This window comes from Amphiprion ocellaris, chromosome 5 (genome assembly GCF_022539595.1).
Source record: "Amphiprion ocellaris isolate individual 3 ecotype Okinawa chromosome 5, ASM2253959v1, whole genome shotgun sequence".
Lineage (NCBI taxonomy): Eukaryota > Metazoa > Chordata > Actinopteri > Pomacentridae > Amphiprion > Amphiprion ocellaris.
The window spans coordinates 39515950-39528505 of NC_072770.1; the positions used below are offsets into that span (position 1 = coordinate 39515950).

Below are 12556 nucleotides of genomic sequence, written 5' to 3' on the forward strand. Positions count from 1 at the left end.
GTTCCGTTCAGATGTGTTTGTTCCATCCAGATGTGTTTGATCCATCCAAATGTGTTTGTTCCATCCAGAGGTGTGTGTTCAATCCAGATGTGTGTGTTCCATCCAGATGTGTGTGTTCAATCCAGATGTGTTTGTTCCATCCAGATGTCTTTGTTCCGTCCAGATGTCTTTGTTCTGTCCAGATGTGTTTGTTCCATCCAAATGTGTTTGTTCCATCCAGATGTGTGTGTTCAATCCAGATGTGTGTGTTCAATCCAGATGTGTGTGTTCCATCCAGATGTTTGCGTCCAGATGTTTGTTCTGTCCAGATGTTTGTTACGTCTAGATGTTTGTTGCATCCAGATGTTTGTGTCCAGATGTGTTTGTTCCATCTAGATGTGTTTATTCTGTCCGGATATGTTTGTTCTATCCAGATGTGTGTGTTTGTCCAGATGTGTTTGTTCCCTCCAGATGTGTTTATTTTGTCCAGGCGTGTGTATTCCACCCAGATGTTTGTTTGTCCAGATGTGTGTGTTCTGTCCAGATGTTTGTTTCATCCAGATGTTTTTGTTCCATCCAGATGTGTGTGTTCTGTCCAGATGTTTTTTCATCCAGATGTGTTTGTTCCATCCAGATGTTTGTGTTCAGATGTGTGCGCCGTCCAGATGTGTTTGTTGTGTCCAGATGTTTTTATCCGTCCAGATGTTTGAAGGTTTTTCATGCATCTCCAGCTGACGGTGGATGATCTCAGCGCTCTGCCTCGCATCCAGACGATGGCCAATCAGATGATCACCATCAGAGTGTCAGATGATGTAGGTGTCTGATTGGTCCTCCCCGTGTTCTGTGTTCCACGTGTTCTGTGTTACAGTTTGCATTTCCTGCAGGGTCGGATCTTATTGGGCGATAAACGCGTCCAGCTGGCGAGCACCAACATCATGGCGTCCAATGGTGTCATCCACATGATTGACGGCCTGCTGTTCCCGCCCTCCATCCTGCCCATCCTCCCCCACCGCTGTGATGTCACGGAGAGCAAGATCACCGTGGTGAGCAGGGGGCGGGGCAAACAAACAAACAGGACAGAACAAACAAAGAAACAAAGACACACAAAATGAAAGTAAGCTAATGATGCCACTAACAGTGAAACTAGCAGAGATGTGAACAGTGAAGCTAACAGTGAAGCTAACTGTAAATCTAACATTGAATCTAATAGTAGGCTAACAGTAAAGCTAAAAGTGAATCTAACAGTAGGCTAATCATAAGTTAACAATCAAGATAACAGTGAAGCTAACAGTAAAGCTAAAAGTAAATCTAACAGAGATGGTAGCAGTAAGCTAACAGATATGCTAATGGTAAGTCGAACAGAGATGTTAACAGTGAGCTAACAGAGGTGCTAATAGTAAGCTAACAGAGATGCAAACAGCAAGCTAGCAGAGGTGCTAACAGTAAGCAAGCATTGATTCTAACACCAAGCTAACAGAGGTGCTAACAATAAGCTAGCAGAGATACTAACAGTAAGCTAGCAGAGGTGCTAACAGTAAGCTAACATCGATACTAAAAGTAAGCTAACAGAAGTGCTAACAGTAAGCTAACAGATGCTAACAGTAAGTTAACAGAGGTGCTAACAGTAAGCTAACACAGATGCTAACAGGAAGCTAACAGAGGTGCTAACAATAAGCTAGCAGAGATACTAACAGTAAGCTAGCAGAGGTGCTAACAGTAAGCTAACATCGATACTAACAGTAAGCTAACAAGGGTGCTAACAGTAAGCTAGCATAGATGCTAACATTAAGCTAGGAAAGGTGCTAACAGTAAACTAGCAGAGGTGCTAATAGTAAGCTAACGTCTCTCTATGTGTCTCCAGGGTCCTTGTGTCCACTGCAGTTACCTCTATGAGACTCAGTGTCCCCACGGCACTGTTGAAATGGTAAAAAAAACTACTTTATTGTCAATATTTCTGCAGTATTTCTGAACCACAGAAGCAGCGTTTAGCAAAATATTAGCTTTTCTGAACGTACATTTTTGACCCAGAATGTGCTGTCGTATTTCCAGAAGACCTTTAGTGAACCAGGATTGTTTTTATGACAGATTCACGTGTTTAGTAAAGAAGTTTAGGACTGTTAGTGGAGCAGATTGGGCAAACAAAAGATTCAAAATGGCAGCCAATTTTCAAGATGGCAGCCAAATGGGTCTCATGGCTGTGTTTATAAACCACAATTCAAATTGTGATATAAGCATGAAATTTGGCATGATTGTTCCTTCGTTTTTGTCATTTTGTGTCTTGTTTCTGTCATTTGATCTTGTTTCTGTCGTCTTGTTTTTGTCGTTTTGTGCCTCATTTTTGTCATTTTATTTCGTTTTTATTTTCTGTCGCGTTTTTGTCGTTTTGTGTACTGTTGTTTTCATTTTGTGTCTTGTTTTAATCATTTTCTGTTGCGTTTTTGTGTCTTGTTTTTGTCATTTTGTCTCGTTTTTGTCGTTTTGTGCCTCATTTTTTACGTTTTGTTTCTCATTTTTGTCATTTTGTGTCTCGTTTTTGTCATTTTCTGTTGCGTTTTTGTCATTTTGTGTCTCGTTTTTGTCGTTTTGTGTCTCGTTTTTCGTTTTGTGATACCCATTTGGGCTGTCAGTAATAATAATAATAATAATACTAATAATAATAATAGTAATGATAGAACAGCTGTAGATGAGCTACCTGTTCAGGTGTTTCCCGTGTGTTCAGGACAGCCATCAGGTCGGCTGTGAATACGTCACATCTCCTCTCCGATCCTTGCTCAGTAAAGGCTGCGCTAAGTTCTGCAATGCAACCAAACAGGTGAGAGGACCTTCTATCTGTCCAGGTGAGACGGCGGGTTGGTGTCAGACTGACATCTCACCTGGCTGTTGTTCCTCCAGGTAGCAGAATGCTGCAGAGGGTTCTATGGTCCTGACTGCAAACCCTGCATCGGAGGCTTCCAGCATCCCTGCTACGACAAAGGAACTGTAAGGAACCGCCGAGTTTTTCACACCTTCAGAAAGACTAAAATCTCTTCAAAATAGGTTAAAAATGATCCAAAAAGACCCAAAACATGTCCAAGAAAGACTAAAATCTCTTCAAAATAAGATAAAAATGGTCCAGAAACACCTAAAACTTGTCCAAGGAAGGCAAATATCTCTTTAAAATAAGATAAAAATGGTCCAAAAAGACCCAAAATGTGTCCAAGAAAGTCAAAAAATCTCTTCAAGATAAGATAAAAATGGTCTGAAAAGACATGGAATGTGTCTAATAAAGACTAAAATCTCTTCAAAATAAGATAAAAATGATCAAAGAAGACCCAGTTGTGTCCAAGAAAGACTAAAATCTCTTGAAAATAAGATAAAAATGGTCCAACATGACTCACAATTGTCCAAATGATAATGGATAATTACTGGACTTTGAAATGGAAAAAAGTGTAAAATGTTCACATCAGGCTGGTCTCATGTCTCCATAAAGTTCCTGTTAGCATCTATCTATGGATGGATCCATGTTTCTACTAAAATCTAGTCTTTGGTCCACATTTCTCCAACTGTTGAGACTCTAACATCAGTAGAATCTGATGTGGTAAAGTTTGACCAGACAAGGTTCCAGTTTTTAGATGTTTAGACTAAATGTTGATGTGGACTCATTGGTAGGACATTTAATGTTCTACCAATGAGTCAAAACATCTCCACAGAAACACGTGTTTCTGACCAGCTGATGTTCTCTGTAGGTTCATGTTTCTATGTTCCTTGCAGTGCTTTGACGGTATCCATGGTAATGGGTCGTGCAGCTGCCAGCCGGGTCTGAGCGGCATTGCCTGCCACATCTGCTCCGATCCCAACAAACACGGAGAACGCTGCAACGAAGGTACCAACAGAACCCTGCATAACCCAAACCTGACAGAACTGACCCAGAAGAACTTTGGGGTCTGGTTCTGTTTGGTACCATTGTTCTTTAGTCTGGTTCTGTTTGGTACCATTGGTCTCTAGTCTGGTTCCGTTTGGTACCGTTGGTCTCTAGTCTGGTTCCGTTTGGTACTGTTGAACCTTAGGTTGACTTCTTCATGATGTTCCTCAGTCTGATTTCTAGAAATAAATCTGATGATGTAGAGCCGGCCAGGTAGCTTCTCTTTCTGCTGATGTTTCAGTCGGATGGTTGATTTCTGCATGACTTTAATCCTGGTTCAGTGTCTGGCCCCTAACCCTACTACCCCACACCCTACTACCCCACACCCTACTCCCCCAAACCCTACTACCCCTAACCCAAACCCTACTACCCCTAACCCTACTACACCGCACCCTACTACCCCAAACCCTACTACCCCACACCCAAACCCTACTACCCCAAATGCTACTACCCCTAACCCAAATCCTACTACCCCTAACCCTACTACCCAAAACCCTACTACCCTACACCCAAACCCTACTACCCCACACCCAAACCCTACTACCCCAAACCCTACTACCCCACACCCAAACCCTACTACCCCAAACCCTACTACCCCAAACCCTACTACCCCAAAACCCTGTTACCCTAAACCCTACTACCCCACACCCAAACCCTACTACCCAAACCCTACTACCCCTAACCCTATTACCCCTAACCCTACTACCCCAAACCCTACTACCCCTAACCCTATTACCCCTAACCCTACTACCCCACACGCAAACCCTACTACCCCAAACCCTACTATCCCAAACCCTACTACCTCTAACCCTACTATGCCTAACTCTACACCCGAATCCTACAACCCCAAATCCTACTACCCTTAACCCTACTAACCCTAGTACCCCTGATAATAACCCTTTGTGATCAGTTGTTGGTTCCAGTCAGAACCGGGTTTGTTGTAGCTGTAGCAGCATCCCTGGTGAACATTGTCTTTATTTACCGTCTGCATGTAGAGGGTTAAAAAGGTTAGGGTTATAAATCTATTTCCTGTTATAAAGAGGGAATAAATATGATGATGTAGAAACAGATGTCTGCTGATGTTTCAGTCAGATGGTTGATTCCTCCATGACTTTAATCCTGGTTCAGTGTCTGGCCCCGCCCCCTTCAGGAAGAAGACTCTCTGTCTGAACTGATGGGCTTCCTGTGTGTGTCCTCAGAGTGTCGTTGTGTACACGGCGTGTGTGACAACCGTCCAGGCAGTGGAGGAGTGTGTCGCAGAGGATCCTGTCTGGTCGGGTTCTCCGGAGATCTCTGCGACAAAACGGCGATGCCGTGCAACTCTGACGGTCTGCAGGAGCACTGCCACGTGCATGCTTACTGCACACACACAGGACTACACACAACGTAAGACACACACACACACAGGACTACACACAATGTAAGACATACACACACACAGGACTACACACAATGTAAGACACACACACACAGGACTACACATAACAAAAGACACACACAAAGGACTACACACAATATAAGAAACACACACAGGATTACACACAACATAAGACACACACACACACAGGACTACACAAAACGTAAGACACACATGCACACACAGGACTACACACAATGTAAGACACACACAGGACTACGCACAACATGTGACACACACACACAGGACTACACACAACATGTGACACACACACACACACAGGACTACACACAACGTAAGACACACACACACACACACACAGGACTACACACAATGTAAGAAACACACACACGTCTATACATGCTACACAGACATTTTGTGGAGATATAACACCCTAATCCTACTACCCCTACTAACCCTACTACCCCAACTAACCCTACTGCCCCTACTAACCCTTACTGCCCCTAGTAACTCTACTAACCCTACTGCCCCTACTAACCCTACGACCCCTACTAACCCTACTACCCCTACTAATGCTACTACTCCTACTCCCCCTACTAACCCTACTAACCCTACTCCCCCCACTAATCCTACTACCCCTACCAATCCTACTACCCCTACTACCCCACTAACCCTACTACCCTACTAATCCTACTACCCCTACTAACCCTACTACCCCTACTAACCCTACTACCCTACTAATCCTACTACCCCTACTAACTCTACTACCCCTACTAACCCTAATGCCCCTACTAACTCTACTAATCATACTACCCCTACTAACCCTAAAAATAACCCTTTGTGATCAGTTGTTGGTTCCAGTCAGAACCAGATTTGTTGTAACTGTAGCAGCATCACTGGTGAATGTGTCTTTATTTGTCGTCTACATGTTGTCAATGTGAAATGAAGTCTCAGTACCTGTTGGTTCCAACTTTGGTACCTGTTGGTTCTGATCTCAGTACCTGTCGGTTCCGACTTTGGTACCTGTCGGTTCTGACCTTGGTACATGTTGGTTCTGACTTCGGTACCTGTCGGTTCTGATTTTGGTCCCTGTCGGTTCTGACCTTGGTACCTGTTGGTTTCGACCTCGGTACCTGTTGGTTCTGACTTTGGTGCCTGTCGGTTCCGACTTTGGTGCCTGTCGGTTCCGACTTCAGTACCTGCTGGTTCTGACTTCAGTACCTGTCGGTTCCGACTTTGGTACCTGTCGGTTCTGACCTCGGTACCTGTTGGTTCCGACTTCGGTACCTGTCGGTTCCGACTTTGGTACCTGTTGGTTCTGACTTTGGTACCTGTCGGTTCTGACCTCGGTACCTGTCGGTTCTGTAGGTGTTTGTGCAGAGACGGATACGAAGGTGATGGTTACTCGTGTTCTCCCATTAACCCCTGCATGAAAAACAACCGAGGAGGCTGCGACTCCAACGTAAGACAAACATCAACTCTCATTTAACTCACTGTGGTTCAGTTAAAAGTCCTGCAGCTGGTTAGGGGTAGTAGGTTTAGGGGTAGTAGGGTTAGTGGTAGTAGGGTTAGGGGTAGTAGGGTTTAGGGTAGTAGGGTTAGGGGTAGTAGGGTTTGGGGTAGTAGGGTTAGGGGTAGTAGGGTTAGTGGGAGTAGGGATAGGGGTAGTAGGGTTAGTGGGAGTAGGGTTAGGGGCCAGACCGGCCAAACGTATGAAAAACTGTTGTAAAATACTTTTTTTATTTCTGAAGTATTATTACCTGTGTGTGTGTGTGTGTGTGTGTGTGTGTGTGTGTGTGTGTGTGTGTGTGTGTGTGTGTGTGTACGTGCGCAGGCCCAGTGTGTGTTTGTGCGTCCAGGTGAGGCTAGCTGTGCGTGTGCTGAAGGCTGGACAGGTGATGGCAAAGTTTGTGTTGAGATCAACAACTGTGATCTGGAGACTCGAGGAGGCTGTAGCCCCAACGCCGACTGTAACCACATCGGCCCTGGACAGGTAAACACAACTACTACACAACATCTACACAACTAATACACAATATCTACACGACATCGACACAACTAATACACAACTGCTACACAACTACACAAAACAATGCCAAATGTAAACACATTGGACCTGGACAGGTAAACACAACTACTACACAACACCCAATAACACAACAACTACACAACACCCGAGAACAACACAACAACTCCTGACGACACAAACAGTTCAGAAGTTGTTCTGGAGCAACTCATCCATGGAGTGTCGACATTTTTCTCTTTAAGGTTTGAATGTTCAAATGTTAACAAGTTTAGTTTCCACTGACTCACAACTTCTCACTCTCTGTGTCTGTTTGTGTGTCTGTTTGTGTCTTTGTGTGTCTGTCTGTGTCTTTGTGTGTCTGTTTGTGCGTCTGCAGAGTGAGTGTGTTTGTAAAACTGGTTATATGGGAAATGGAATCGTGTGCGACCTCATCGACCCCTGTCTGAAAAACAACGGAGGCTGTCATGAACTGGTAACACAATGACACAGACAACAACACAACAACGACACAACAACACACACAGACAGACACACACAACAACACAGCAACACAACAATTGACAGTACCAGTGGGAGTTCTAGATGTTTATTGGTGTTTGTGTTACAGATGTTTATTAGTGTTCCAGGTGTTTGTTAGTGTTCCAGGTGTTTATTAGTGTTCCAGGTGTTTATTAGTGTTCCAGATGTTTATTAGTGTTCCAGGTGTTTATTAGTGTTCCAGGTGTTTATTAGTGTTCCAGATGTTTATTAGTGTTCCAGGTGTTTATTAGTGTTCCAGATGTTTATTAGTGTTCCAGATGTTTATTAGTGTTCCAGGTGTTTATTAGTGTTTGTGTTCCAGGCCACGTGTCAACTAAAGGAGGGCGGGACTCACACCTGTACCTGTCCAGACGGATACGCTGGAGACGGAAACATCTGCTACGGAAACTTACTGGAGGTAAAAACTCACCTGAGCTCACCTGGACCAGCAGCAGCAGCTTTAGTGGAAGAAACTGGTGGTGGTGTCGTGTTTGAGACGTTTTTTTTTTGTCTCGTTTCTCTCTTTGTCTCATTTTGTCGTCTTGTGTCTTGTTTTTGTCGTCTTGTCTCGTTTTTGTTGTTTTGTCTTGTTTCTGTCATTTTGTGTCTCGTTTTTGTCATTTTGTGTCTTGTTTCTGTCATTTTAGATCTTGTTTCTGTCGTCTTGTCTCATTTTGGTCGTTTTGTGTCTCCTTTTTGTCATTTTGTGTCTCGTTTTTATCGTTTTACACCCTGTTTCTGCCGTTTTGTTTCTCATTCTTGTCATTTTGTGTGTTCTTTATGTTGTTTTGTGTCTCTTTCTGGTGTTGTGCTTTCCTCTCTACTCTGCTCATCATCAGTAAAAGATGTTTCACCATGCTGGATGGATCTCCAACAACCTGCTTGTCTGTTCTCTGTTTGTGCTGCATTTATTTTATTGGTTTTCCTCTCAGTCTCTCTGAGGAAACACTGCCTGCAGTTCAACCTGAAACTCTCTGGATATTTGGAAGAACTTCTGGGTTTTCACATAATCTTTTTTTTGTGGGAAGCTGTTTATTTTTGTAGACTTTGTGATGAATTCTGTCCATTTTAAGCAGAGATTTTGTTCATGTTCCAGATGGAACTGAAGGTAAGATACGTTGCATTCAAGGACTGTGTGACAGTTGAATATTGAAAGGCTTTCTCTGTGTTTTGTGGCTTATAATGGAGTCATTCTGGTGATTTTGTGTTAATAACAGTGTATTTGTGTGTTTGCAGGAGCTGGAAACACACTTGTTCCCTTCATATCGATTCATTCAGGTGAGTCACAAGCGCACCTGCCATAGGTAATTCAGACCAACGTTTTAAAGCTCCTGAAGGTGACGTCGGTGTTGTGTTCTGGCAGACGCTGCACTCCTTGTCTGAGGACCTGAGTGGGAACGTCACAGTGTTGGTTCCGTCTAGAGAAGCTGTGAAGAACATGAGTTCTGCTGAGTACAACTTCTGGACCAGCCGGCACCACCTGCCCTGCTTCCTGCGGTCAGCCAATCACATGGCCCCAAACATCGCCCACCGTTCAACCAACAAACCACACCGAGTCTGAGAACCAGATGTTTCTCTACAGCCAGATGTATTTGAATTAACCCTCCGAAATAAAATCCTGAACTCATTGTGAAGAAAAACTGAGTTATGAAGCCAGATTCAGGAAGTTACATTGATTTGAATTCAGTTTCACATAAACTAATACAGAAATTTGAGTTTAAATTATACATAATCTAAATGTAGCCGACATTAACGTCAACACAATTCATTAACTTAAACCCTTAACATCCTCTTGATCACCAACATCCACCTGATAAAACATTCACCAACATCTACCAACATCCACCAACATCCACCTGATCCACCAACGTCCATCAACATCCATCAACATCTACCAACATCCTCCAACATCCACCAACATCCTCCAACATCCACCAACATCCACCTGATCCAGAGGTGGTGCTTTAATGAGGGTCTGATGCTTCCATCGGTGTCTCCAGAGGGTTATAATTCTAATATTCCATGTTATGTTCTGTGATGCTGACAGATGTTTGGTTCTTCGTTCCTCTCCTGGTCTCAGGTCTCTCTTGCTGCCAGGGATCTTCTCACTGGAGGACCTGGATCACCTGGTGGGCCGCAGGTTGGACACCATGAACCCGCCGACCCAGTGGGAGGTGACCAACAGCAGCGGGGTGAGGACCAGCAGGAGGTCCATCCTCCGAGGCGCAGAAACCAACAAACAGTAGAAACTGAATCCTTCTACACAAACAGCTCAACTCATGTCCTTCTCAGAGAGAAACCAGATTTATGAGTCTTGTGTTAGTTCTCAGTAGATAGTTTATGAGCCAGTTCAGTCCGTTAGCTGTTCTACTCACCTGTGGTTCTGTTCCAGGTGATACGGATCGGAAACGCCTCCATCATCAAACACAACCTGCCTGCCATCAACGGCTATCTCCACGTCATCGACCAGGTACCCAGACAGACGACTTCATGACCAGAAGATGGAGCGTTTTTTCTGAAGAACTGAGCTGTAATAAACACCGCAGATGTTTTTGTGTTCAGGTTCTGGTTCCGTCCCGGTCGGACCTCCCTCCTGAGCCTCCCCTCCTCATGTCCTTCCTGAACTCCTCCTCCAACTTCAGCCTGTTTAGACAGTTTGCTGCCGTAAGTCTGAGTTCAGCTTCACGGTTCTGCAGATCTTCATCTTCTGGTATAAACTGAGAGTTCCTTCTCAGATGTACAACCTGACGGATCAGCTGTCCATGTCCTCCTTCACCCTGCTGCTGCCTTCAGATACAGCAGTGAGGAAACATCTGGACATAACCAACTCCTCTGTCCTGGTAGGTCTACATCCTCCTGGTCCACCAACATTCTCCTGATCCACCAATATCCACTTGATCCACCAACATCCACCAACATCCTCCAACATCCACCTGATCCACCAACATCCTCCTGATCCACCAACATCCACCTGATCCACCAACATCCACCTGATCCACTAACATCCACCAGCAATCCTCCTGATCCACCAACATCCACCTGATACACCAACATCCACCATCATCCACCATATCACCAACATCCACCAACGTCCACCAATGTCCACCAACATCTACCTGATCCACCAACATCCACCTTATCACCAACATCCACCAACATCCACCTGATCCACCAACATCCACCAACATCTTCCTGATCCACCAACATCCACCAACATCTTCCTGATCCACCAACATCCACCAACATGAAGAACTCAGAGATGTCTTCTCAATCAGAAGAAAAGATCATTTAATTTACAGAATATCCATAACAACTAAAAATCTGTTCAAATTTACGTCAAATGTTTTCTGTCACTGTGACACAGAATGAAAAATTAATTTCTTTATTTATTCTAGGAAAAAGTAAAAATAAAAAAATGGAACCAACATGAATAAATGAAAAGTTCAATAATGAAACTGTTCTCTACTGGTTCTGATCTGATGGAACTGTTCTGTCTGTTCCTGGAGATACTGAACCTCTAAAATGGTTCTGCAGATTCCTTTGAGGGTGAAAATAGAAAAGATTGTCAGAGTTCATCCATAAAATGAGAACTGAGTTCTGCTCCCGGTTCTGTGCAGGATCCAGATGTGTTCCGATACCACGTGGTTCCCTATGAGCTGCTGTTTCCAGACCACCTGGGGGACGGGACGCTGAAGAGCACTCTGCTGGGAGCCGACTACCAGGTCCAGTTCCACCTGGACCGCCAGAACCAGGTACCTAAGCCAGAACCCATCAGATACCAAAGATGAAAAATAGAAAACAAAAATCACCCATTTTTAGCTTTTCTGTTTCAAACCAGTAAAACAGTTTTAGTTCTGTTTTTTAACCGTCTGATAAAAGTGAAGATCAAGAGAAGCTCTTGTGTCGTTTCTGGTCCTCAGTTTTCTTTTTTGGTATTTTATGGGAGAAGAGATTCAACTCTAAGATGCGGATTAATTAATCCCGAAGGAATGTTGCTGGTAGAAAGAATAAAAACAAAGAAACACAATCATGAAAGTGAAGATCCAGCAGCAGGTTGGTGGTGAAAGTGTGGTTCCACAGAGATCTGACTGTTCTGTGGTTCTGCAGACGGTCGTGAACGACGTTCCTCTGGACAGCAGCTTCACAGAGACGCAGTACGGCATCATCATCTTCATCCATCAGGTCCTTAACGTCCGACGCAACCGATGCAGCAAACCGGTGTCACTGCAGGTTGACGTAAGCAAACCCAAAACGTTCTGAAATGGTTCTTCAGAAGATGCTCTGGTTCTTCAGAAGATGCTCTGGTTCTTCAAAGCTCCAACACAAACTGTAGAACATCTTGATTCAGGGGATAGTTCTTCCTGTGGTTCTTAATGAAAGTTCTTTATGTGTTTGATTTCAAATTCTTGTCATGTTCAGGTCTCAGAATAGAAATGTCCAAAGTTATTTACAATCCAAAAAAAGAGACAGAAAGAGTCCAAACTGACTCAACATTCATCCAAAATTACTCAAAATTTGAAAAACTGTTTTCAAAAGTTCTTAAAAAACATCCAGATTTATAAAAAATAACATGAATGAATGAATGGATGAACTGATGGATGGATCTTCTACTGCAGTTGATTTAGTCAACTATTCGTGTTTGAATGATGTTGAACCTGAACTTAGAACCTAATGAATTTGTAATAATTATAGCTCAAAAATGTTCATCATGTCTTCCTATTAATGCAGGAATTTTCCGTTCTTTTGTTCAGAT

The 12556-nt window shown here is 43.6% G+C and overlaps 1 protein-coding gene across 2 annotated transcripts in view; it reads left to right on the forward strand.

Annotated features, from left to right (window-relative positions):
• Positions 1–12556, forward strand: part of stab1 (stabilin 1) — a 75510-nt gene that overhangs the window by 16132 nt on the left and 46822 nt on the right. For both annotated transcript variants that reach the window (XM_055010724.1, XM_023262083.3), the window contains exons 17-35: positions 711–791; positions 864–1022; positions 1841–1903; positions 2699–2791; positions 2872–2958; positions 3730–3841; positions 5080–5266; positions 6627–6720; positions 7093–7251; positions 7661–7756; positions 8126–8221; positions 9040–9081; positions 9167–9300; positions 9884–9995; positions 10196–10273; positions 10366–10467; positions 10539–10643; positions 11421–11555; positions 11911–12039. In XM_055010724.1, the coding sequence (XP_054866699.1) occupies positions 711–791; positions 864–1022; positions 1841–1903; positions 2699–2791; positions 2872–2958; positions 3730–3841; positions 5080–5266; positions 6627–6720; positions 7093–7251; positions 7661–7756; positions 8126–8221; positions 9040–9081; positions 9167–9300; positions 9884–9995; positions 10196–10273; positions 10366–10467; positions 10539–10643; positions 11421–11555; positions 11911–12039 (2064 nt within the window). The remainder of the gene's footprint in view (positions 1–710; positions 792–863; positions 1023–1840; positions 1904–2698; positions 2792–2871; positions 2959–3729; positions 3842–5079; positions 5267–6626; positions 6721–7092; positions 7252–7660; positions 7757–8125; positions 8222–9039; positions 9082–9166; positions 9301–9883; positions 9996–10195; positions 10274–10365; positions 10468–10538; positions 10644–11420; positions 11556–11910; positions 12040–12556) is intronic.